The sequence below is a fragment of the Spathaspora passalidarum genome (assembly GCF_000223485.1).
Source record: "Spathaspora passalidarum NRRL Y-27907 unplaced genomic scaffold SPAPAscaffold_3, whole genome shotgun sequence".
Lineage (NCBI taxonomy): Eukaryota > Fungi > Ascomycota > Pichiomycetes > Serinales > Debaryomycetaceae > Spathaspora > Spathaspora passalidarum.
In genome coordinates, this window is record NW_006767427.1 from 1,789,277 (window position 1) to 1,815,378 (window position 26,102).

The 26,102-nt window shown below is 38.5% G+C and overlaps 12 protein-coding genes across 12 annotated transcripts; 7 read left to right on the forward strand and 5 right to left on the reverse strand. All coding sequences in view use genetic code 12, as the record gives it.

Annotated features, from left to right (window-relative positions):
- Positions 1-510: 510 nt before the first annotated feature.
- Positions 511-2,238, forward strand: SPAPADRAFT_60859 (TFIIH/NER complex subunit; the record flags this gene model as incomplete). Its single annotated transcript, XM_007374968.1, has 1 exon — positions 511-2,238. The coding sequence occupies one exon, from the start codon at positions 568-570 to the stop codon at positions 1,606-1,608; it is 1,041 nt and encodes a 346-aa protein (XP_007375030.1).
- On the reverse strand, positions 1,694-4,519 carry SPT5 (transcription elongation factor; the record flags this gene model as incomplete). Its single annotated transcript, XM_007374969.1, has 1 exon — positions 1,694-4,519. One exon carries the CDS (start codon positions 4,517-4,519, stop codon positions 1,694-1,696), a length of 2,826 nt encoding a protein of 941 aa, XP_007375031.1.
- A 157-nt stretch (positions 4,520-4,676) lies between these two features.
- Positions 4,677-9,617, reverse strand: SRB9 (Srb9p; the record flags this gene model as incomplete). The annotated part of the gene is made up of 1 exon (XM_007374970.1): positions 4,677-9,617. The coding sequence occupies one exon, from the start codon at positions 9,615-9,617 to the stop codon at positions 4,677-4,679; it is 4,941 nt and encodes a 1,646-aa protein (XP_007375032.1).
- An 852-nt stretch (positions 9,618-10,469) lies between these two features.
- Positions 10,470-11,219, forward strand: SPAPADRAFT_60862 (cyanamide hydratase; the record flags this gene model as incomplete). Its single annotated transcript, XM_007374971.1, has 1 exon — positions 10,470-11,219. The coding sequence occupies one exon, from the start codon at positions 10,504-10,506 to the stop codon at positions 11,185-11,187; it is 684 nt and encodes a 227-aa protein (XP_007375033.1).
- Positions 11,220-11,314: 95 nt separating this feature from the next.
- SPAPADRAFT_151749 (dynein light chain) lies at positions 11,315-12,429 on the forward strand (the record flags this gene model as incomplete). The annotated part of the gene is made up of 2 exons (XM_007374972.1): positions 11,315-11,397; positions 11,517-12,429. The coding sequence occupies 2 exons, from the start codon at positions 11,370-11,372 to the stop codon at positions 11,768-11,770; spliced, it is 282 nt and encodes a 93-aa protein (XP_007375034.1).
- On the reverse strand, positions 11,317-12,429 carry APT1 (adenine phosphoribosyltransferase; the record flags this gene model as incomplete). Its single annotated transcript, XM_007374973.1, has 2 exons — positions 11,317-11,397; positions 11,517-12,429. The coding sequence occupies one exon, from the start codon at positions 12,417-12,419 to the stop codon at positions 11,853-11,855; it is 567 nt and encodes a 188-aa protein (XP_007375035.1).
- Positions 12,430-13,037: 608 nt separating this feature from the next.
- SPAPADRAFT_50395 (uncharacterized protein) lies at positions 13,038-14,525 on the forward strand (the record flags this gene model as incomplete). Its single annotated transcript, XM_007374974.1, has 1 exon — positions 13,038-14,525. One exon carries the CDS (start codon positions 13,038-13,040, stop codon positions 14,523-14,525), a length of 1,488 nt encoding a protein of 495 aa, XP_007375036.1.
- Positions 14,526-14,635: 110 nt separating this feature from the next.
- SPAPADRAFT_60868 (uncharacterized protein) lies at positions 14,636-15,166 on the forward strand (the record flags this gene model as incomplete). Its single annotated transcript, XM_007374975.1, has 1 exon — positions 14,636-15,166. One exon carries the CDS (start codon positions 14,640-14,642, stop codon positions 14,913-14,915), a length of 276 nt encoding a protein of 91 aa, XP_007375037.1.
- A 1,109-nt stretch (positions 15,167-16,275) lies between these two features.
- On the forward strand, positions 16,276-18,059 carry CLB2 (B-type cyclin; the record flags this gene model as incomplete). Its single annotated transcript, XM_007374976.1, has 1 exon — positions 16,276-18,059. One exon carries the CDS (start codon positions 16,541-16,543, stop codon positions 17,966-17,968), a length of 1,428 nt encoding a protein of 475 aa, XP_007375038.1.
- Positions 18,060-18,225: 166 nt separating this feature from the next.
- ESC4 (Esc4p) lies at positions 18,226-20,667 on the forward strand (the record flags this gene model as incomplete). Its single annotated transcript, XM_007374977.1, has 1 exon — positions 18,226-20,667. One exon carries the CDS (start codon positions 18,226-18,228, stop codon positions 20,665-20,667), a length of 2,442 nt encoding a protein of 813 aa, XP_007375039.1.
- SPAPADRAFT_60870 (epsin) lies at positions 19,647-22,514 on the reverse strand (the record flags this gene model as incomplete). The annotated part of the gene is made up of 1 exon (XM_007374978.1): positions 19,647-22,514. The coding sequence occupies one exon, from the start codon at positions 22,265-22,267 to the stop codon at positions 20,771-20,773; it is 1,497 nt and encodes a 498-aa protein (XP_007375040.1).
- Positions 22,515-22,768: 254 nt separating this feature from the next.
- On the reverse strand, positions 22,769-25,293 carry PLB4.5 (Plb4.5p; the record flags this gene model as incomplete). The annotated part of the gene is made up of 2 exons (XM_007374979.1): positions 22,769-24,826; positions 25,269-25,293. 2 exons carry the CDS (start codon positions 25,291-25,293, stop codon positions 22,893-22,895), a joined length of 1,959 nt encoding a protein of 652 aa, XP_007375041.1.
- Between the last annotated feature and the right edge of the window lie 809 nt (positions 25,294-26,102).

Here is a 26,102-nt window from a genome sequence, read left to right on the forward strand (position 1 = left end):
AGACAAAAAAAAAAACTAAACAACTAAAAAAAAAAAATCAAAATTCACCTTGTAGAAATCCCAGACAACCATCAGTAAACTCCAATGGACGACTCAGATGAAGAATACATGTCTGGTGCATTAGACACCCAGTCGCCTGCATCAAGACCTTCATCAGCAGTACCTGAATCTGAAGATGTTGATGGTGTCTCTACCAGAACAAGAAGTTCAGGTCGGAAACAACCCAGAGGTCAAATTAGTGATTTGAAACGAGCTAATGGGTATGCCTGGGAAGACGAGTACCAAAGGTCATGGGATATAGTGAAAGACGACGAGAAGGGAAGTGGGTCCTTTGAAGCTATGGTCCAGTCCATAATTGAGAATCGAAAGAAGAAAATCATGAAGAATCCAAGCACTCCGTTCCAAAGAGGGATTATACGAACAATGATTGTTATAATAGACGGATCCTTAGCTATGGCAGAGAAGGATTTAAGACCCACGAGATTATCAATGACTTTAACATATTTACAAGAATTCATTGTGGAGTTTTTTGATCAGAATCCGATATCTCAATTGGGTATAATATTAATGAGAAATGGGGTTGCGAATTTGGTAAGTGAAGTCAGTGGACTGCCACAATATCATCTTGACAAAATCAGGCAGTTAAAGGCAAGACAACATAACAAGTTCGAACCTAAAGGTGATCCATCATTGCAAAACTCATTAGAAATGGCAAGATCTTTACTAAAGTATAACTTTGGATCCAACGCAAACAACACAAAGAACTCTAAAGAAATATTAGTCATATTTGGTGCATTGTTCACAAGTGATCCAGGTGATATCCACAAGACAATAGGAAACCTAGTCAAAGATGACATTAAAGTAAAGGTTATTGGATTATCAGCACAGGTGGCCATTTGTCAAGAATTGGTTAATAGAACAAATAGGGAAGAGAAAAACACAAGCTCCAAGAACTACGGAGTTATAATGAACGAATCTCACTTCAAGGAGCTACTCATGGATTGTGTTACTCCATTGCCGTTGACAGAACAAGAAAAAGAATTTGAAGAAAGCAACCATGGTGTACCAGTAATAAAAATGGGATTCCCTACCAAGATCCAACCTACTGGTAATTCCAGTATAGGAAACACCGATTTCACCATAGAATTCCCCCAGCTCAATGCATCGTTTCCAACTGCTGGTTCAGATGATTCGTCCGATGTGGTACAGATCAACCATAATATGGGAGCTACAACTACAGGAGTAGCCGTAGGTTATCAATGTCCTCAATGTAAGAGTAAGGTATGTAATTTACCAACAATCTGCCCAGTATGTGGATTAATGTTAATTTTATCTACCCATTTGGCAAGATCATACCACCATTTGGTTCCATTACGTCCATACAAGGAAGTACCAATCAGTTCTACGTATGAATCACAATTTTGTTTTGGATGTCAATTACAATTCCCCAAAGGTGTACGAACGACAAGTAAATCCAAAGGGAAACTTGAATCAATGACTAGTTCAAGATATAGATGTATGAAATGCTCCAAGGATTTCTGTATAAATTGTGATGTTTTCGTCCATGAAGTATTGCATAATTGTCCTGGCTGTGAAAATAGTAAATAATAGACAAGTGTAATTTTAATTTATTATTACTATACAATATTGTTATTTTATAATTATTAATAGTACATACAAAACAAAACGATCATTAATTACCACCCCAGGTGGAATTGCCTCCCCCAGATCCCCAAGTAGAGTTGCCTCCATTACCACCCCATTTAGATCCGTTTCCTTTATCAGCACCTGCACCCCATGTAGAGTTGTTGCCCTTTCTAGCACCACCCCAAGTTGAGTTGCTACCTCCAGAACCACCCCAGGTAGAATTGTCACCAGCTCCAGTAGATGCACCCCATGCAGAATTACTTCCCGGAGTTTTTCCACCAGACCAAGCACTGGCACCACCACCACTACCACCACCAGGAGCACCACCCCAAGTTGAAGCACTTCCATAAGAAGGAGTCTTACCTCCTTGCCATGAAGAAGCACCTCCACCCCAAGTGGATCCAGCACCAGTAGCAGCACCGCCTCCATTCCAAGCAGAACCAGAACTGAAGGCAGGAGCTTTTGGCTTGTTGTATCCACCCGGCTGTTGTTGCTGTTGTTGTGCTGGAGAAGCACCAATGAATCTCAAGTATGGAACTGCTTCACCACGGATCAAAACATTCAAATTATTCTTTGGAACCTTAATCTTTTTACTCTTGGTGTGCAACTCAATTCTGGCGTAAATATCGTCAGTTTCAGTGACCTTACCCTTCAAACCCTTGTAACTACCACTAGTAACTGCAACATCCTTGTACAACAATTTATCTCTACCACCAACATGGGTTTTGAATCCTGTGACGGAAGCAGCTGGGTTTGGTAACTTCAAATTTGGATTCATACTACTTAAATCAGGACCCAAGTTCTTGGACATGATTGAATCCTTAGTAGTGATTGTGTTGACATTCATTCTGTTGGTAACGAATATACCCAAATTTTCTATTATTTCATTCAGCTTAATGAACAAGGAGTTTTTGTAAATATGTAAAATGACACCCTCTCTCTTTTTATCACCAAGCGACTCTCTTACTGTATCACCCACTTTTATAGTCAATCCATTTCTATCAGTGGCAACTTGTTCACGACGAGATAATTTTAATTTGGACGCAATACCTGAAGGTCTAACATTCAAAAGACGACCATCGGAGGTAAGAATTTCAAAGATATTTTTTTCAGCCTTGACAATAACCCCGACAGTAGATGCATTCAATTCAACCAAATCCTTGATATCATACATGCTATTAGCCAGATCAGCATTAGTAGAAGCATCAGTAGCTTTAACTAAATAGTTGGCAAACACACGAACATCCTCTCTAGTTTGATCACTGACAAGAACAACGGAATCCCCGTCAATCTTGATAACCAACCCAGTCTCATCAAAATGCTTACCTTCAACAATTCTGACATGGTCACCTTCGTTGAAAATCTTTCTTAAATCATTAGGAGGAACAGTCAATCTTTGGTTGACGAATTTTGGATCACCACTATCAGTCACGGTAATCACAATTTCATTTAAAGAAGCTTCAAGAACAATACCCACGGTCTTGGCTTGTTCACCTCGTCTAATTTCAACTTTATCGCCTGGTTGGAATGCAGTTGATTGTTTCCCGTCAGCTTGATTCTTGTTCTTTAAGGAAGCAGCAATAGCAGCTAAATCCAATCCATCTTCTTCATTACCGGTTTGGAATCGGTCTAATTCTTCCAAAGTTGGATGAACATCTTTAGTTTGGACAAATTGTAATTTGAAATCCTTGTACAAGAAACCATCAATATATTCGTCATTTCTGTACAAATAGTTTCTGGAACTTCTGTGCACTAACCCTTCATTATCATACATCTTGGCTTCTTGCTCGCTGAATAATCTTGGCATTGGCCTAACCTTCAGTCTGATTCTCTTACCATTTTGATCAAATTCATCATTTCTTCCATAATCTAATCTAGGAACCAACTTACAACGTACATCTAACCCATTTTCAGATAAGTTATCAACAATGGCAAGATCTCCCTTGTATTTACCTCTGGTGATTCTAACATAGATACCAGGAACCAATTCCACATCAGTAGACTTAACTTGTTTCAATAAATCGGGGTATTCCTTGACAGGAACCAACAACTTGTCTCTAATGTAAACATTAACCATCCCAGAAAGGGCCTTGTCAATGGCATCAGGTCTTTTAGCTTCAATATAAATATATCCTCTGAATGCGTCTCTTTGGAAAACAGTCAAGATATCCAATGGGTTCTTCAGTCTATCCAAAGTTCTCTTCTTTTCATACAACTTTCGAACCAAGTCCTTTTCTCTACCTGAGGTACATCTAATGGCGTAAATAGAAGGATCATTAATGGAAGGCATAAGCAACTTCTGAGAAACAGTTCCACTTGTGGCAGTTTCTCCTCTGTACACAGTATGGGTCTTTCTATATCTCTGCTTTAAAGTTTCTGCCAATTGTTCTGCATCTTGGTCTTCGGCTTCTTGTCTACGACGGTCATATTGTCTATGTAATCTGTCATCGACGTGTTCTTTGGAGATTTCATCTACAGCATGATCCTCAGTGATGAATTGTTCACGCAACAATTCTGCTTCTTCGTCGTCTTCGTCCAATTCGTCTTCTTCTTCGTCGTCGACTTCGGCTTCGATATCAATGAACTGGTTGGCACCTCTTCTCCGCTTTCTTTTACGACCAGTTACTTCTTCATCTTCTTCGTCATCCTCGTCATCTTCATCGTCATCCTCCTCCTCTTCTTGATTTCCCCCTTCTTCCTCTTCCGGTTGCTCTGGACGAGGACGCTTCAAAGTAGCTTGATCTTCTTCTTCCTCAGCATCAGCCCTTCTAAATTCTTCATCAAACGTCAAATCTTGATCGTTGGAAAGGGTTTCATCCAACTTCTCTGAAGACTCGTGTTTCACAACACCTGATGATGTTTGATCAGACATTACTTGCGGTATATCTGGTTGGTTGTAACTAAAATGGACAAGCCTTTAAAAAAATTGAGGCTGTCTCAATTCCAAACGATCATGGAAAAAAGAAAAAGAAAAAAAAAGAGGTCACGTGAACAACAATCCGTCATCTGGTAGCTCGCAGTACATACTATTACTCTTCTACATAAACATGAACTAAATAGTCCAAAGACTTACCAACAGCAGCAATATGCCAAGGGACCATCCCGTTAAGCTTGTAGTTTATGACTTGTGGGTTATCCTTCTGTGATGTCATCATTTTACCATTAATCAACCTCATTCCAAGTATATCATTCAAGACGATTAGCTTCTTATATTGATTCAAGATGAGCTTCATTAACACATCCAAATCCCAATAATTCGAACAACTGAGTAGGTTAACTTCAAATACCATATATTGCGGATTCTCTGAGCTTTTTAAGTCATTCCAGTCTTTAATCAAGTATCCAATCTTCATTCCTAATCTTGTAGGGGAGTTGAACGAAGGTAACGGAACCTTGGGTACAATACCAATGATGTCAGATTCAGGTTCATGGAGCACAGTATCTGGCCCAACACCACCAGCCATAGCACTAGATGTAGCCATACCACTAGTGTGGTCTTGTGGCGATAAGAAATTTGCAGCATTGAGGAACTGTTGTGGTGAATGAAAACTTAATCCACTTGGAGAAGTAACAAGTGCTCCACTGGAGGTAGTCGGTGATGAATTAGCCGACGCCGAGAATTGTCTGAATATAGACTCTTTCTCCAGTGACGATCCGGGGGTTTGATCTTGGGATATATGCGAATTAAGCGCGAATGGCATTGGTTCATTCCCATTAACATCTTTGGCCCCAAACACATCCGAGGAAAACAATAACTTGGGTGATTGACTGACCGACAACACAATCAAGGAAATTTCTTTATTCTTGACACTCAATCTCTTCCATTGCACTAATTCATCATCAGGGATAACACTATTAATTCTTGTTAAAACAAGGAATTTCTTTCCGCCCAGCGTTGTAACCTTATTATTCATTACATCATTCAAATGCTTGAAAAAATCAGTAGAGACATTCCAAATATCATCCGTAATACTGATTATATCCGATGCTTGTCCGCGATAATGTGAATTCCCATTCTGTGACAGTGAACTGCAATACCACGATTTAGTATGGGTGACAGTCCCATGAGGATCCGACCATGCAGCCGAAAACCAATTCTTATCAATAGATCTCTCGTAGGCAACATGCAAGAATATATCATCGTTGAAATTATTATCTTTAAATCCTGAACTCATAAACTTGAATTGAATCTTGGTAGGTGGCTCCTTAACAATTGACGTATAAATTGTATTTGGACTTGTGTCGGAATGCACTAAATTATTTGGACATTGATTATAAAGATTCATGGAGATCTTGGTCAATTTGGTATTACTAAATACCTTCAAATATGTTTGCTCATGCATTCTTTTGACAATTAAGTTTCCGGGGATGATCTTGGTGAATATCTGTACTAACGGTAATTGATGATGTGCCAATGCCACTTTAAAGTTCCGGAATATTTTACATATTTGCAACATTGAATTCAAACTGTCGTTAAAATTAACAAATAAAAGCAACAAAGGTCTATCAAATTCAAAATTATTGGTTTTATTAATTAGATCCAATTTTATTAGTTCCACTAATGATATCAACTTCTTATTGGCTTGTATGTAAAAGTCGTTATAACCCATGCTAGGATCTTTGTTGACCAACAAAACTCCATTTGATATTGATTCGAGATCAGATCTTGTTTCCACGGTGGATAAGTTAACTCGAGATATATTCCCAAAGTTACATTCGGTATAGTTATTTGAAAGCAAGTCTAAAAATTCATTTGCGCAAGTAGGATCACGAGTTCCAAAAGTTTCACTAAACAACAATATTTGAAAGTTCTTTGGTTCTTGTACCGGACTGAAATTTAAGTATTTCCAATATTCCAACCCCACACTGTTTAAATTGACAATATTGTCATTCTTCATGATCCTAGTCTTTACTACTGGAAGTTTAAAATATGATTCCTCACTGACATTAACATTGTCCTGCATCTGATAACTCAATTCCTTAAAGCTGTCAAAGGTAGTTTTGTTAATATCGTTCAAAGTCAACGAGTCCCATTCCAACAGCTTCAATCTCTTATACTGTGATCGAGGATCAGCAAAGTCATCGTCATTAGTTATATCATCCAAGAAACTCAATTGGTTATCTAAGGGAATCTCACTTTCTAATTCTCGATAATCACGAAGAAACTCAATCAAGTTGACCTTATAAGAATATGGGAAAATCAGGGTGAACCTGCCAGTAAAATGATCTGGTGGTAATTGATACTTGATGAAATCCGCTGGTTTTTGATGTTTTCGCTCACGAGTTAAATAATAATCCAATTTACTTTGAAACCCGCTGAATCCAAGATCATACACGAGATTAGGAGACAAGAAACTAAGGAATTCTTGAAGGTTCTCTAGCTTAATTATCATTTCGTTGCTCTTTGTTATCTCAAGATCATTCTCCATATCATCGTCGTCATTAATGGAAAAGTTTGGCAAAAACTTATTAGTAGTCAAATTATTCATAAGATACAAGTTGGGAATCGTGGAAACATTAATACTACGTAAAATAAGCGGTAAATAATTTGAAGATTCTCCCAAGATCTTACTAGGTGATGCTGATTCTGTTATGGCTTCTTTTGAAGCATTTTCAATTGGGTTAGTTTGTGGTAGGAGTCTTGGCGTCTGTTGAAGTTGCGCAGTTTCGAAATCCATAGGTGACATAGTTGGTTGTAATTCATGATTGGACAACGGGGATTCTGCTTTGAATGTAGAGAACTTAGCAATCAGACTAGCAAATGGAGAACCAAACCCGCCTGTATTTAGCCCCGAGGGATTAAAACCCGGCTTGTCTAGTACTACATTCGTGCTATGGAGTTCCAGTACTGAATTAGCTCTTATGTTCGTTCCATTGCCACTCATTGTATTAGTTACGGGTGGGAAATATTGTGAACCTTCATCTTCAGTGTTTAATTTAAGCGGTGGAGATATGGCCATATCGTCAGACATATCTTCGTCCTCATCACTCTCCTCACTTGAAGAAACCGAATCTTGAACTTTATCTAAAGAAGGTCGCCTCTTTTTCAACTCTTCTTTACCGGAATTGAAATGAAATCCACTAACACTAGTTGCTCTTATTGACCGTTTATGTTTTTCAAAATCAGGATCAATTGAAGATTCTCGGTCAACATAAAATTTCCCACCTTTTCCATACTTCGTGTCTATATTACTTTTAATTATAGGATTGAATAAAATGGGTGAGAAGATCGACTTTTGTGGTGGCATTTGCAGTGATGGTGCCGATTGAGTCACCGTGCTGGTGTTGGTATTTCCAGGAACTTCTTCAGGATAATATCCTGATTCGATATTTGGACCAGTTGATGGAGGATTTGTGGAAGACAATGGTGCAGTGGATTGCATAAAGGGAGTCGGTATTAATGGTAATGGGGCACCGGGGTCATTATAATCTGGACTGGTTAACTTGGTAATCATTTGATCCTTCGGTATATCCAAATAAGCTGGTTCAAGTTCTTCTGGTTTTCGCTCTTGTTCTTGTTTGTCAATCATGTCATTAACCTCGACATCAAGCAATTCATCCAATTTATCTTCCTCTGAGGAATGTTTATTGTTAGTTTCTGGTTCAATTGTTTCACTCTGGATATTATTATTATTATCATCATCACTTGAGACGTCCTCACCAAACAAATCATCAAGTTCCATATCATCTGTTGGCTTCTCTTCTTCCTGAGACTTCTCTTCCTCCTTAACTGTGTCCCCATTTTCGGTCTTTGTGAAAAATGCATCTGATGGTGGAAGATTAAATAAATCTTCACCCATAGGGGTAGTCATACTCATATCTATCGATCCAATATCTTTAACTGCTTCTATATTTACCGCTGAACCAACATCTCCATTTGAAGAAGGTACGCTGGAAGGATACGCAGCATTTGTCAATGGTTGTTTTTGCTGCTCCTTCTGAAGCTTCTCTTCTTGAAGTTGAAGTTCTTTCAAGTTATTCGAGATGTTAAAATCAAGATAGTCCGAGATTAAATTTATGGGATTCTTAAATGATGATGTTGTGGGTTCAGGTGCTTCTGGTAATTCCTGAAATTTACCCAATTGCAACAAACATAATTTCCAGGGCCAAAGTATGAACTTTTTATTCTCTACGGAATGAATAAACTTTGAAATTGGCGATGTTTGGTTATTCAAGTGCTTCAAGTTAGGTATCAATTTAACCCATGTTATAGTCTCCTCATCCTTGGTAAAGTCCACTCCAGTACTTAGTGTGAGCAACTGCAAAAGCTTCAGATTTTCAACGTCACCAGCTTCCACAATATTATTCTTGAACTCCGACGGATCGTATAAATGGCATCGAATACCACTAGGGACAATATAAATCACATATTCCAGTATCTCGTCTAACACATCCGTGGAAGGGTAATTAAAGAGCTTGGTTTGTGCCCGTTGGACACATGAAATCATCAAGTCTCCATTGGGGAACAATATAGGGTCAATGTATAGTATAGTGTAGGTCTTTTCGTCTTGGCTAGTGACACAATAGTTTCCAAATAGTTTCACAATTCCATTCAAGGACAAGGTATAAAGCACCATTTTCTTGGCTGCTTTCAAGAAACTCAAGTTTTCAAATGGGATGTACTCTTCCGAACTGCCAGTATTAGTCGCAGGAGGTTTATGAGGGTTCTGCAATTGATCCATGGTTATGCTATTTGAATATTTCAATTGGATATTAGGGTATTGTCGTACCAACTCCACCGGGTCGATATCACCGGTGGTTTTGTTATGGCCGAATGTGAAATAATGCAAACACTTATTATAATACGTTATTAAGATTTTCGGGTTTTCGTGTCTAATTTGTAACTCCAATTCAAGTAATTGTTGATGGTTGTCAGTAACTGAAGTGAATATAGTGTAGTTAATCGATCCCAAATGGGCGATCTTATAGTAATGCGTCAATATATTAGACGCATTCACTTCCAAGGTCATAATGTTACAAGTTTAGTAGGTAAAGTGAATTGGAATTTGTATGGTTGTAAAGTGTATGAGTGCAAATTGGTTGAATATGGAGACAGGCACCTACGACAGACAGCGCCAGGTCGTGCAGGGGCACATTTGTCAAACTTAGTTCTCCTGCATGTTCATGTGCTGTGATTGGTAGCGTATTTTGACATATGAGATCTCTGCAGAGACAGCATTTGCTTCGATGTTGTGTAGAGCTTCCACGTTATTTGGCTTAGTTCATTATGTATACTTTGACTTTGGCATGAATACGCCCGATGACCACCATCTGATTCAAAGGTATGTCTGTGTTTTATTTTTAGCAAAATTTGCTAACATTTCGGGATAAAGTACAAAACTGTCAAACGTTTCACAATCGTATGTATTAGAATGATATACTCAATACCTTATTGTTTAGCCGACAGCTGGTTCTGATGAAGAGACAATCGAAGGAAAGAATAAGCGAATAGTGTAGATGAGTAAGTCCCTTGGGGAGAGGGTGGGGGGAAGGTCTAGAAACCAGAGGGGCATATCTTTCAGCTGCAAAAGAAGTATATTATAATTCTTAGTAATAAAGTCAAACAAATATTCTGATTAGTACGGGTACATAGACCCATCGGACCTAACCAACAAAGCTTACAAACCCCTTGGTGTGTGGCGGCTGTTCTAGAAATGGGCGTAAAATATTTTTGTTAAAAGAGGAGAGCGCGGAAATTTGCTTCCGTGAGTTTTCTCCGAGATTTAACAATGAGCCATACCCCATAGATTTTCCCCTGTCCAGTTACTATATATATAGTGACAGTTCCCTCTCATGTAATCAATCAGATTTTCAATCAATTTATCAATCAATCGCATACGCTAACAACTATTCACCATGTCTTCTTACGGATTTGTCAAGATTTCTCGTGATGTCGCCCAAGCCATCCCTAATCCTAAACCACCAACTCCTCAAACCAACGTTGATCTCCCACAAACTAAATTTGCTGAATTTGTGTATAATTATGCCAAGGAAAAGCTTCCACCCAAGGTGTTCAACCATTCTCTCAGGGTGTACTTTTATTCCCTTGCAATTATCAAGGATCAATTTCCTGAATGGGATTTAGATCCAGAGGTCATTTACGTAACTAGTCTTTTGCACGATATTGGAACCACCGATGAAAATATGCATGCCACAAAATTGTCATTTGAATCATATGGTGGTATAATCTCCAGAGAATTAGTGTTGTCCGCCAACGGCAATAAGGACTATGCTGATGCCGTGTGTGAAGCAATTATTAGACATCAAGATTTAGGCGAATCCGGGTATATTACCACTTTGGGTTTAATCTTGCAAATTTCTACCATTTTGGATAATGTTGGCTTGAACACCCATTTGATCCATGAAGACACCTTGAATGCCGTCAACAAACAGTTTTCTCGTGATGGCTGGTTGGATTGTTTTAGTGCCGCCATCGACAGAGAAAATGAATTAAAGCCATGGGGCCACACCAGTGCTTTGGGAGTAGACAAGTTTAGAGATGACGTCCAGGCCAACAAGGTCAAATACGTCAAATTGTAGAATCTAAATAGCTAATACACAATTTGCAGTCTAGCAACAATGTTGTCCCCGCATAGAGCAAGCGCTACCATTCCAGCAAATTTATCTGTAGAGGAAAAAAGTAAACACATTTGCGAATTGAATAATGTCAGATCACATCGGGGGACGACAACGATATAAATAACCTACAACAATATAGGCATATGACCATGCAAGAACCTGAACATACTCGTATGTAGGAAGTCATAGATGATGTAAACCCATCTACTCACTCCAATGAACTGTCGTACTAACAAAATCGTCTTGCTCTTGTTCGTTTGACAACGAACGGAACCGAGGCATAGCTACAGCAACGTTAAAAGCATCAGATTTGTCTGAAGAGATCCAAACCAAGATATTTGAATTGGCCCAACAATCTATAGTCACTTGCAAGATTGAAAAAGACATTGCGACATTCTTGAAGAAGGAGTTGGACCAGATCTATGGCCCTACGTGGCATGTAATTGTAGGAAGGAGCTTTGGAAGTTATGTCACTCATGAACAAGGATATTTCATCTATTTTTACATCGGTGACTTGGCATTCTTGATATTCAAAAGTGGTTGATAATTATTTATATATATAGTTTCGTATTCTATTAATTTCTAATACACACACATAAAAGAAGAAATAAATCTAGTTTGTACATCTATTGCAACTTTTCAGTTTGACCTCCGAATAAAGTAAAGACAGGGGCATCCAATCTATCTCTACCCTTCAAGAAATCTAATTCCATAACGAACAAGTATTCGACAATCTTGGCACCGGTCAATTTGGCTAATTCACCAGCACCAAAGGCACTACCACCAGTAGCCAAGATATCGTCAACAATCAAGACTCTGGAACCGGCTGGGATAACATCCTTTTGGATTTCAAAAGCATCGGAACCGTATTCCTTCTTGAATTCAACGTTGTAAGTTGGACCTGGCAACTTACCTGGCTTTCTAACAGGAACAAAACCGGCATTAAGAGCAAGAGCCAAGGCAGGACCGAATAAGAACCCACGACTTTCTAAACCGATAACATAGTCGACTTTGGCGTCTTCACCCACGTGTAATTGGAAAGCACGAACCAACTTCTTGAAAAGATCAGGCTTTGTGAAAATTGGAAGGAAATCTTCAAAAAGAATACCTTCTTGAGGGAAGTTTGGGAATTGCTTTAAGTTAGCCTTTAATTCAGCGGCCAATTCGACGATTTCGTTGTGAGTGCTGGACATGTTGTAAGATAAACGAGTAAAAAGATACCAAGTCTGTCAAAAAAAGTTGATTTCTTTTTTTTTTTTTTTCCCTCGCTCTCTTCGCTTTATCTAAGATTGTTAAAATGCCACAAAGCCGCAGATTCGATGAGGTGTTTTTTACCGCAAGTTGTGTGGCACAAATGGTCTTGAGATGGAAAGGCATTTCAAAGTCCGTACGTTCTTACTGTATATGGATTGTACGAATATTCACTAATATTCGATATGTAGAATAAACCTATTCTCCTTTAGATCTTCGTTTATACTCACCAACAGACTTTGGTTTCACATCCTGTAACTGTCACTCTAGGGACCAAATAGCACCAAAATGACTTAGAAGTTCAAGCAAATAGATCAGGAACAACATGGTGAGCATGCCTTTGATTGATTCAATCAATTACTTAACGATGGTCTACTGATTGCCTGCCTTGAATTGTCGCAGTAAAAGGAAAAAGCGCTAAGTTACGCGTGCCTCCAAACAAAAAAAAAAAACTATTTTCGCGACAACACACCAAATTTAAGCGCCAAACAAAAACCTAAACAAAAGATCTGACATACTTCTCTTGAAGAACAACAACAACAATAACAACAACAACTCCAATGGCGAATCTTGACGAATCAACAGAAGAGATAAATCGCCGGTTTGGCATACCCAATCTCAACAACCGAAAATCAACCTTTCCCGACCTCACCCTAGCTTCATTGTCCGATGAAGATATTGATTTCGATAAGGATCTTGGCTTGAACCTGTCAGGGATCCTTGACTCCAACACCAGAAACAATTCACCTAAAAAATCCAACATGAGGAACTATGGATCCCCTCCTAAACGAGTAAGTAATGATTATCAAGACCACATGTATAGAATGAGGTCCAATCCAAGCAGTCCAATCAAGCACAAGAAGACTCCCAACAGGAGAAACTTGTTTTATGAAGATCTCAACGAACCCACAGAAAACTTTGAATTTGCTGGCACTCATGCTGAAGTTGGGGATATAGGAGCAAAGAAAATCAAGGCTGCAATTGATGGGTTATCTAGCAGGAAACCAGATCAAGATGTAAACTATCGTGATTTATACAATGACGCACATAAACTTTCTACACAGTTGGTTGTCAAGAGTGCTGGATTAGAAAAGGAAAATGCAAGGTTAAGGGATATTGAAAGAAAGAATAATCAAACCATTGCTGAGTTGCAGAACTGGGTTACTAGCTTACAAGAAAAAACCAAGAAATATAAGCAACTTTACCTCAAAGCTAAAAAGAAGCTTGATGAAGTTGACCAAGAAAGAACCGAAGAAGTTGTCGAGAAAGTGAATATACCATCCCAGCCACAACAGGAACGTCCATCATCCCGAACCAAAGAGTCTGTTGGTGTACCACTAGACGAAGTGAAGTCTCTTTTAGAAAACTTGAATGGTTCCATCGAGAAACTTATAAACAAAGATAACACTGAACCAAAACCCACAGTTGATGAGAAGATTATACACGATATTTGTGAAGAACTTGTACGCAAAGTGAAACATGGATTAGACGCAACACCCACAGATCCTGAACCACCAGTGCAATATTTCTCAACACAGCCAAGACCAGCGTTTACTTCCACACAAGTTCCAAATCCTCCACCAACTAACCCTCCTAGTACTACCTATGTTCCATATGCTCCTATTCCTGAACCATTTGTTGCTCCTGCTGCTACCACTCCTTCTACAGCAGCAGCAGCTCCACCTCCTCCAACTACAAACGTCCCCGTGCCTGCACCTGCACCTTCATCTTCGCCTTCACCTGCGCCTGTATCTACACATGCCCCAGTACAATCCACGCAACCTGATGCCGAAGCTCCCAAATCTACTCCTGAAGAGCCACCCATAACCCATGCCCAACTTAAAGAGCTCATAAATGCATTAACTAACCAAAAATTAGCAGATCCAGTAGACGAAAAGGATCCTCATATTTACGTTGATTGCCGCCTTTGTTTCAATGCTAAGGATAAGTCTAATATCAAGGATGGAATTTGCAAGAGATGCACTAAAGAAGTCATGTCTTGTGATACTACGTTGAATAAATTAGGTGGTGGTTGGCTACCTCAGTAAATATTTTTGTATAGCTTTTTAATGAATTTGCGAGATATCGGGATATATTGTAAAATTAATCGAGATTACATGTAGAGTCTGGGGGAGAGTAAATCCATGCAAGGTTCAGGAGTAATGAAGATCATATCTCTAATAGGAACAATGCAATTGGCACAATTTCAATTGAGCATGCACACGTTTCACGTGCATTACGAAACAAGCCATTGGTTGCAAATTCAACGAACAAGATTCGAGATGCCAGATCTGATTGTTATTCTTACCACATTGGTCAATAGCAATCTAATTGGTCAGCATGCGAAGGATAAGCATTTCCCAACCAGGAATTTAGCCATTGAAAATACGCTTACACGAATCCAACCTGGTTTTAGTGGTGTTGCAGTGAACATTTGATAAATTACGAAAGAGCCAGGCAAATGAGACGAACGCCGCGCATATTTTCTTATTTCCGCAACAGTATCACTATCCTGTCAAATCAAGTGAAGCCACCCTCCAATTGCAAGTTACCGATCTAGGTTAAGAGTTTAGTGTAGGTACGGGGGTTAAACGGAGAACCGAGTTCCATGCATGGTGTGTTAACGTGGTCTAACGGTTTTTTACAGGCTAAGTCAACTGCCAACCCGAGTGAAATAGATCAGAATGGTAAACAAAAACATCAGTGTAACAAAGAAGTTTGACTAAAGTTCAGACAAAGGTTACCAAAGAATCAGATGAAATTTATATGGTTTCAGATACAAAGAGTAGCAGCTGAATTATTTTCCTAGGTCCCGTGGTGAAGTAGGATTTCAAGTTCTAAATAGCATGATAGTTTCTATTTACGAATTGGCCTAATTAGGAAAGTACTCAATTGTAACATATTTCCGTGGAGGGCCACCAAAATTAAAAAAAAAAAAAATATTGCGGACTACGCGCGTAAAACAGAAAACTTAGCGAAGACACCACAAAAATAAATCATACCCAGAAGCTTATTCTATTTTCTTTGTTAATTGTGTCTGTGCTTCGATACGCCATAGAGAACCAGCAAAAAGCTGGGTGCCAGCTGTCACAAACACATCGCAAACGGCAGGTAACAAGTGCAATTAAGCACACGTCTTAATATTATTTGTATCTAGTCGATGTTACTCGATATTATTTATGGTTGCACATTGTCGAAGTTTCCAAGTGACCTAATTAGGTATGCAAACACTAGCAAAGAAAACACAAAAACTAATTTGTTGATGATCATAACCGGGGGGGGGGGGGAAGTGAAGGGAGAGAACCCATCACGGTTTACTCGTCTTTAGATCGTTATAAACTATAGGGTAAAGGGGAGCGAACGGGCATCTCCCGGGAGATCAGCGTTGAATGTAGGGCGTGTAAATTTCACAATGTTTGCATTAGGAAATTGCCAGATACGTCAAAAATAAAATATTTGCTATTTATAGATCAAAGACAATAACTAACATGTAAAAAAACCGCAATTGAAATCTACGATATGGGCATGGTCCATTTACATATTGACCATTTTACACGGGCTTAAAATGGACAAATTAAAAAGGGAACAAAAAATATGCAGGACCAAACACAATGTTGTTGTTGTGTTTTGGTTGTTCGACTTTGTTCGTACTTTCACCCTTTGGAATTTATTTTATTTTATTTTATTATTTTGTTTTTGTTTTACTACGATTTGCCTAGTTAAGTCTTTTGTCTCAGATCTTAACCCTTCTGTGTGGTGCGGTACGTTTCTGCTTAATATATCACAAACTTCAAATTCATCTGAACTAAACTACCTTTCAAATTTTCATTACCCGCTTCTTTTCCTTCTTTTTGTTTTGTTTCTTTATACCCTCCTTGTCCTTTGTTTTATGTTCAGACACTGTCGCCACAAGTTACAACAGACACAGCAATAACACATTTCCTTCCTTTGCATATTTTAGAAAAACATCCACTTGCTTGTGCCAATTCATCCTCCCTCTCTTTCCCCCCCTTGAATATATCCGTACCACTACCATCCGTTCAACTACAATTCGCACACTATAATGGTACAAACCACGGTCAATAACGAGAATGAATTCAGACTAACAAGATCTAAACTACTTCTACAGCAACAACAACAACAACAACAGCAGCAGCAGCAGCAAGAAAATGAAGCACAACATCAATCAGTTTTCGCCTCGTCTCAACCAGACGGTGCATCTAAACCATCTCTGGAATCATCAACACAGGAGTTAGCTCCTACTCGCCAGTACTTGGGCGACGTTTCGAATCAATATATCACCACCAAACAATCCACAACAACGCTTATAACTACAACTACACAACAACAATCTAAATCACAACCACTTGTAAAAAAGAGGAAACCATTAGTACCATTACACGAACAACCTAAACCCTCCAAAGATATTTCTATTGCATCAGATTCCGCAAATGCTAGCACTAGTTATTTGGCAGTACCATCAAGACTTCCACAAAAGAGACAAGCGACAGAATCTTCCACCAACCTCGTAGAACAATTAAAAGTCCCTCCTCAATCAGAAGCAGTTGCTACTAATACTAACAATGTTAATAAAAAGACGCGATTAATTGATTATGAATGGCAAGATTTGGACGAAGAAGATTTGGATGACCCGCTCATGGCCAGTGAATATGTCAATGATATATTCAGCTATTTTTACGAATTGGAACAAAGAATGTTACCTGATCCCCAGTATTTATTTCAACAAAAGCATTTAAAACCCAAAATGAGGTCGATTTTGGTGGATTGGCTAGTAGAAATGCATCTCAAGTTTAGACTCTTGCCTGAAAGTCTTTACTTGGCGATAAATATCATGGATAGATTCATGTCTATTGAAGTAGTGCAAATTGACAAATTGCAATTGTTGGCTACAGGATCATTGTTCATAGCTGCAAAATACGAAGAAGTTTTCTCACCCCTGGTTAAAAACTATGCATATTTCACCGATGGATCATATACCGAAGAAGAAATCTTACAAGCGGAAAAATATATCCTCACAATCTTAAACTTTGATTTAAACTATCCAAACCCTATGAACTTCTTGAGAAGAATATCCAAAGCTGATGATTACGATGTTCAGTCAAGAACGTTAGGAAAGTATCTTTTGGAGATCACCGTTATAGATTATAAATTTATCGGTATGAGACCCTCGTTATGCTGTGCATCAGCCATGTACCTTGCCAGACTCATACTAGGTAAATCACCAGTGTGGAACGGGAACTTGATTCATTACAGTGGAGGATACAGATTAAGTGACATGAAAACATGTGTTGACTTAATCTTCCAATATTTGATAAGTCCAATTGAACATGACGAGTTTTACAAAAAGTACAGTGCCAGGAAGTTCATGAAGGCAAGTTTATTGTGTAGGAGTTGGGCTAAGAAGTTTCATCAAGAGGGAAAGACTTTATTGGATGAGAAAACTTCAACCCATCGTTTGGCTCTTACTTAGGAGAGGTGGTGCCTGGAGAAATGACCATGTAATGTTCTTTTTTATGTATTTTTTAGCATTTTATTATTCAATTCAACGTATAGCATTTACTGTCGAAGTAGTTTTATCCAAAGGGCTTCTCAAATTCACCACTTTGTGTTTTTGCATTATATTTAGATTTCGTGTTGCGCGACCGCGTTATTTTTATTTTGATGTTACGACAAAAACAAAGCAAACAGTAATAAGAGTGAATGCAATAGTAGATCTAATACACCAAGATGTTCTCCGAATCGTCATTTCTTATCGTTAAATCTGAGAAGCTAGCTGATGCAGAAGGTATTTCCAAAATCCTCAATGAAAACAATGCATCCGCCGTGTTCATCAAGGACGACTTTGACAACAAGGTAAATTACCTCAGTCCAAACCCACAAATCACCCACATAATCACCGAATCCGTTGATTTTGTCGAATATGAACAAGCAATCCAATCAATGATCCCCATAACTACCTCGCAATGGGTCCATGATTCCTTGGCACAGCTGAAGATTCAAAATATTAAATCTTACAACCCCGATCCAAAGTACTTCTTTCACGATTGCTTCATATGCTGCGCTGATAATTTGCCTGAAGGTGATAAGGAAATCATCTATGGCACAGCCAGTGCCTTTGGTGCGGGCTATTTAGATGTGTTGACTAAGTATACCACCCATTTAATTGCTGTTGATTTAACTAATGAAAAGAGTATTGTGGCCAATAGTGTCATAAATTCCAAGATTAAGATTGTAGTTCCTGAATGGATTGACCATTGTATAACACTCGGAAGAAAGGTTGATGAAAATGATTATTTATTGCCAAACCCAAAGATATTACAACTGGATGCAGTGTTCCCTACTGCGACAACTGTCTCTTCAAATGACCCAGCCACCAATGGACTAGAACACAAATCTACGTTTTTGAAAGGGAAAAAGATATATCTCAGTCAAGACTATAACCTATCCAAAAGACAAAACACGGCCATTTGCAAGTATCTCGAATCTCATGAAGCCATTATATGTGAGAAATTCAACCCAGATATCGACATATACTTGGGAAAATACCGTCATGGGGAACATTACATTCAAAGTTGCAAGAATCCAAATATTGTAGTAGGTACCCTTGCGTATTTGTACAACTTGATAATCACCAACAAGTGGATACTTCCAACTAGCTCACAGTTACTCCACTATCCTCTACCTATGAACCCAATACCCCAATTCACAAACTTGAAAATCTCAATCTCAAACTATTCCGGAGATTCACGAGCTTATCTCGCACGATTAATTAGTATCATGGGAGGAACGTTTACCAAGACACTTACGAGAGAGAATGATTACCTTGTCTGTTCGAAACCAGAGGGAAAGAAATACTTGACTGCCAAGGAAAAATGGGTCGATGAGACTGGGAAACCTATTGTTAAGATTGTGAATCACTTGTGGGTCGAGGAATGTTTTGCACAGTGGGAATTACAAGATCTGAACCAGGAAAAGTATAATCATTTCCCCAAAGATAGTCTTATGGAGGCTTCAGTCGGAAATACCAAGCTTAACCTGGAAGTTTTAAAGCTGTGGTATGCAGATGATGATGACGACGACGAAGAATCTAAAGACAACGAAGGAAACGTAGATGACAGTATGAGTGAAGATCAAAGCACAAAAAGAAAGACCAAAGAAACCGAGCAAGTTCCTGATGCCAATGCTTCCACCGATTCAAAGGAAGAGCTTATGGATAACTCTGAACCGGCTTCCCCAAGTACAACCCAAACAAGCGCAAAAAGTTCTAGTCCACAAGTAATTGCCGAACCACACCATACACCAGTTGGATCACGTAGATCAGCTGCTAAAAGAGCAGCAGCAAAACTTCACGAAGATATGTCAGATTTGAATCAGTATCAACAGATGACCAAGAGTTCACGGAAGATGAAAGAGTACATGACAGAATTAGAACATTTAAGCTCATCGCCAAATAAACTACTCAGTTCACCACCTGTCAAGAAACACAAACCCAACAAGAAATGTGAAATCATTGCCGTCATGACTGGTTGTGAATCAATCATTGATCTTTCAGCGGATGACATTGCAAATTTGCAGAATGTGGGTGTAGAAATAATACTGGACTTGTCAACCCAACCAAACACATTGATAGCACCAAAGATATTGCGTACAGAGAAGTTCTTGCGCAGTCTTGCTAAAGTCGATCATATAGTTCACCCAAAGTACCTCATTGATGTGCTTAAGAATGTTGACAAGCAAACGGTGTTGACTGAGTTCAATATTGAAGATTATAGGTTAGATAAAGTAACAAAACTCGATCAAGAATTGGGGAAGAATGGATTGAACAATTTGTTAACTTCACCAAACAAGGGCAAGTTATTCCAAGATTTGAGTTTTAATATGTCATCTAATTTGAATGGTGGTGTTGATGTGATTGCTAGAATTTTACACGAGCACGGAATGAAGGATTTCCATGAGATCAAACTGGCTACAAAATTAGCTAAAACCGTCATTGACACACACATTGAATCCACTGATCAAGTGATTCTCCTAGCTAACAAGACTAAAGACACAAAATTAATTGCGGCATTCAAAAAGCAAATCAAGAATGGGATTGCCCTTGAATGGGACTGGTGCGTTAAGTCAATCTTCAAAATGCAATTGCAGAACCTTGACGATTTTAAATTATAAAGGTGTAACCAAGTACTTTACTTCAATAATTTTCTTAATATACAAAATCTCCTATAAAAAAAAACTCTCACCAAACAGGGAACTATATAAAATACGAGCGGACTCAAATATCTATCAAACTAGGACCATCATTGGCTCTGCGCTGTTGTGGTTGGGCATTTCCAAATCCATATCCAGTATAAGCAGCATTGATTGCTTGTTGGCCCTGTGGTGGTTGCTGTTGTTGTTGTTGATACCCAATTCCAGTATTAAGGAATGGATTACCAGTAGCATTAGAACTCAATCTTTGTTCATCATTTTGTGGCTTGTATCCAGTACCACTTGAGTTTATAAATGTTTGAGTCTTGGTATGTTGATGTGGAATTCTGTTGGCACCAGTATTACCAAAGGTATCAATACCAGTACCTTGAGCCAACAAGTTATTCAATTCAGAATGAGTTTCATTGTATTTGGATGAGGTAGCTGCAGATTGTGGTGCAGATTGGGCTGGTTGAGTAAAGAATTGAGGTTGTTGTTGTTGTTGTTGCTGTTGTTGTTGGGCCAATGCATCTAAAGTTTGATTTCTAACTGGGGATGCAGGTTCTGGGCGAGAACCAGACAAAGCGAATGGGTTGTTAGAACCAGTCTTTAAAGGTTGAATTTGTTCTTGTTGTTGGGGTTGACCATAGTTGAAACCAGTAAATTGGTTAGGTTGGAATTGTTGTTGCTGCTGTTGAAGGAATTGTTGTTGTTGTTGCTGTTGTTGGTATAATCCAGTATCCATTGCATTTTGGATTGGATTACCAAACATATCATATTGTTGTTGCTGTTGTGGTTGACCATAGAATTGTTGTGGTTGGTAATATCCAGTAGCCACGTAATATTGAGGTTGATATGGAGTATCATCAGTTAAATCCAATAAATTATTACCTTGCTTTTGTTTTCTCATTTCTTCTTCCTCCAAGGATAATTTAAGAGCTGCCTGTAAGTCAGCATCACTTTCATCTGGGTTTGGACGATTTTGTTCCTCTTCAGCAGTTATTTTAGATAACTCAAGGGCTCTTTGCAAATCAGCATCGTATGGTTCATCACCTCTTCTGGAACGATTAGTATCTCTTCTTGGTCTTCTTCTTTCTCTTCTATCTTCATCGAAGTCCTCATTTCCATTTCTACCTTTATTAGCAGCAAGAGCACGTTCTTGTCTTAATCTCTCGTCATCACGTAATAGAGAAACCAATTCCTTGGCCTTGACTCTGATAATTGCACCTTGATCTACACCTTGCTCGTCTAAATGGATAAATTCACGTAAAGTCTTGACAATATAAAGATTATCTTTAGCCCAAAGAACACATTTGTCAGAACCATATCTAACCAAGTAGTCCAACACGGTAAGTGACTTGGCAACATGTCTCCAGTATTTACCTTTATCATTAAGACGACGGTCTAACATATCCATGACTTCCAAGAATTCGGTTTGGGATTGATAAGTATATGATGCAATTTCTTCCATATCATATATGGTGGGTCCACTGGCATCATTGGCAGTGGCTTTTCTAACGAGAATTTGAGCTGATGAGTAACCATTGGCTACGTTCTTAATGGAACGAACTATTTTAGACATGATCGATTTGTTTGTCTATCTATCAGGGAGGCAATGATGTGTTATAGTACAAAAAAAAGGTAGGTTTTGACTTTGTCCAATGTGTGTGGGGGCTGCTGGTGGTGGTTTCCAAGTTGTTATATGTAGCAGTATATACTTTTTTTTTAATTGATGGATGCAGTTAAGTTATGCACACTACGATTCTGAGACACTGATGTTATAGAACACAAAGAGTTGATTGATTTGGGGAATTGGAATATCGGGTAAATCAGGGGAACGACAAAAACGTTAGGCCAAGGAAGGTAGTGTTTCTTTTTTCAATCAGGCGAAGTAAAAATCAAACTTGAGAGTTTCATTGATTCGGGCACGACCTTCTCATTATTAAAAATTACACATTTCCATTGTACTTTTGCTGGGTGCAAAAAACATAGGACCACTACCACTTATAGTACATTTGAACATGGATTAGCAAATGCTGTATACAACATGAATTATGATTGATTATGTCCATCACCTATGGAGCAAGTTAATTTCTGATTTGTTTTTAGTTAAGACATAAACTGGTGCCGACCCGTTAATGCCGAAGAAAAAGAAAAGGCAAAAATATTCTAAATATCGGCTATACCAAAATATCTAAATAAAAATTCTAAAGCAAGAAAGGAACGACTAGATAGAGTACTATCTTTAAAAGGAAATGAATATCAGCATTTGATGCCGAGTTTTCTCTCTTGAAAATGGAAAACCCAGGTGGTGCAGTAGGAGGTTCTGTTCCATAATAGACCATGGCATCATTGGTTAATCCACTAGCAGTAAAGTTAACCAACGAGCTTCCAGCAGACCCTGGGTAATAAGTACCATCCCAGCAATAATCCTGAAAGCATTGTTTACATTGTTCAGATTGTTCAATATCTCTTCTCTCTTCCTCTCTTCTAATCAAAGCACAAGCAATACAGGTCTTGAAATTTGGATCAATTGTACCGTTTAATCTGCTAGCTACATCAAACCCATTTCTAATAAGCAGCTTTTTCTCGTCATCAGTAAATGATAATTGGAAAGTACTCACATTTGAATAGAATTCATATGGTCTGTTTGCAAAGTAAACCACAATCGGAGGGATAACACCATCTTTTTCCAACGCCGTCAAGTTCTTTGCATCACAACCGAAAAAAGTAGGTTTTGCAGTCAAGTTCCCTTCTAAAAAGGTATTAATATCAGGAACATAGGGGCAAAGCGTTGACTTTCCTTGATTGGAAAACTGACGTTCGTAGCTATTGATTAATGCTTGTCCATTGGGGAAGTTAACTAGATTGTCATTAGAATTATCAAACGCAAACACGACATCCAATTTCCTCTGGGTAGTCATTAATGTAGAAAGAGGAATAATTTCACCTCCAATACCACCATCGATTAAGTAAAGCGTATCGCTATGAGTGATATTGTCGGATTTGGAATACTGACTTTGATAAAATGGATTTGGTTTATATAATGCCACATCTTCATAGTTTCTTGACAAGTGGGTAAGGAACCATTTCAAAATGTACTTCACGATAAAGTTTAATGAGTTGCAATCATCACACACGAGAGTATTCAAGAATTGGTTAAACAATGACGAGGAAGACCCCATAATAAATGCACCATTGTCAAAACCATTGATACAAGTCCCATTTGGGACACCGTTGTTAACACTGGTTCCCAAATACTTTATGTCAGTAAAACTATTCAAAGAAGGATCAAACGATCCAAATTCAAAGGGGTTCATTTCAATAACCGTCGAATTCAAATTGTAGACAACTGTCCCTGGTCTTCTTCCCAACGAAGTCACAAATGGAAATGGCATGTCATGATTAGCAAATGTGGTGATACCACGTATGTCACTCCATACAAGATCAGAGCCATAGTTATCATTGCCTGGAGGAAATAACTGATGAGCTAATCCACGTCCCCAAGCATCTACAACTGAAGTTTCAAACCCTGCCTTCTCTTTTGCTTGAATGTCGTATTTAATCCCTTGCTTATTATTACTCCAGAAGTTTATATGAGACAATGCACCATTCAAGCTGTTAAAGAGTACGGGAAAGATAATCGTCCACAAATTGTTCTGATTGACTAATTGTCTAGTGCTAGTAAAATTCCATAAATCATTGGGGTTTTGGAATACAACTTCGTCAACGCTGGGCCAATCTTGTAATACCAAAGAACCCAAAAACCAAGATGCACCAGACAACCCCCCGATATAGTTTGCACTTTGTAATATACCACCCAAACCATCCTCAGCATTATTACGGTCATCCAAAGCTAACAAGGAGCCAGCTCCCGTCAACATAGCTCTGTATCCACCTCCTGAAAATGCCAACCCGAGATTGACACCAGTGTCGGAATCATCGAGAAAATTAGCGGCATTAAAATTGGTCAAGTTGGCGCTTTCAAGAAATTTAATCATAGCTGCTTTGGTTTTAGTCTTTCTTTGCTTGATCCAAGCTTGTTCTTGTTTAGAAATTGAGTTTGCTTCTCGTATAAAGGAGCTCGAATTTGCCGGACATTGCACTTGCCCTGGGGCGTACCCACCAGTGGGGGACTTCCCTAAAACGTATGATATTATCAAAACGAAAGTTAGAAAGTGTGTAAACATGATAGTAGTTGTTAGTACATAATAAAACCCAACTTCTAGTGGTCTTACGACTCTATTTTATAGTAAGTGGAGAAGGGAAGTTGAAAGTAGAAAAAGAGCCTTAGCAACGATTTATTGTTGCAACTAAATTCCTGATTAGGAAGTTTTTCTTTTTGTTCGTACAATGGGGGATTTGATGTGGAGAATTGTTTTAAGCGATTTGTTTATGATATTGGAGTCCCCGGAAGACCCCGAAATAGATTTACTTGTGCAAGTGTCTGTTTTTAAACTTTCTCCTTTCTTTGTAGTCCCGATGGAGTACAAGTTAAGTGCAAGTTGGGTTTTGATTAAAAATATTCGTACCCAGTCATGCGACAATGAAGCGATTTTAGCCCAACAAATTGTACACTACACCAATGAACTGAGCTTTGTTTTTCATTATGCTTTAGAAGAACATGAATCATCCCAATGTGAATATTGAAACTCATAAAAATAACCACTGTTTGCTCTGGGTTGCTGTCCCCATTGTACAATTAAAAGTTCCCATCCCTTTATCCATTATTTACTGGATCAAGAGATATTCTTTTTAAGCAATCTCTTTCTCTTGCTTTAAAAGTTTGACTCTCTGGGATAAGCCATCCATTTGAGATTTTACATACTGACAAGCTATCTCATGCTGGCACGTTACTTTCATTTTATTCATGCTCGCTGTTTCTCTCTTTTCGGAAATTGGCTTGCAGAGTTTCTCATTCGCAATTTGAAAAATTAAACTTGTCGTAAAAAAGATACAACTGATCAGTTCACAAGAACCAGATATCCTACAGAGACCAATTATATCATGGTGTTTCTAAATAGAAACCAATGCTTTCATCTTATGCAAGGATGAAGTCATTTTGTCGTATTTTAACCCCGATTACTTTGCACGTGACGCAATAACAAAAGCTTTTTTTTATTTTTGAAGAACGGGGAAATTTTTTCCGTCGAAGAAAAAAAAACATCGTCGACTGGAATTTTACTGACCACAAGTTTATTCTTGCTATAGAAGTACACCTTTTTCAAGCTACTTCAAAAGAGTTAATCAATCACTGGTTGAGTTTTCCATATTCTCAGATTTCTGATCCAAAGGTTTTTTTTGCTTCTCACAAACTTCAGCGGTAACGAGATCCCGCGGTGAGCAAAGAAAAAATAATTGGTTCAACACAGTGCAATAACCGCGCTAGAAGAGAATCAAGCAAATTCAACGAATAG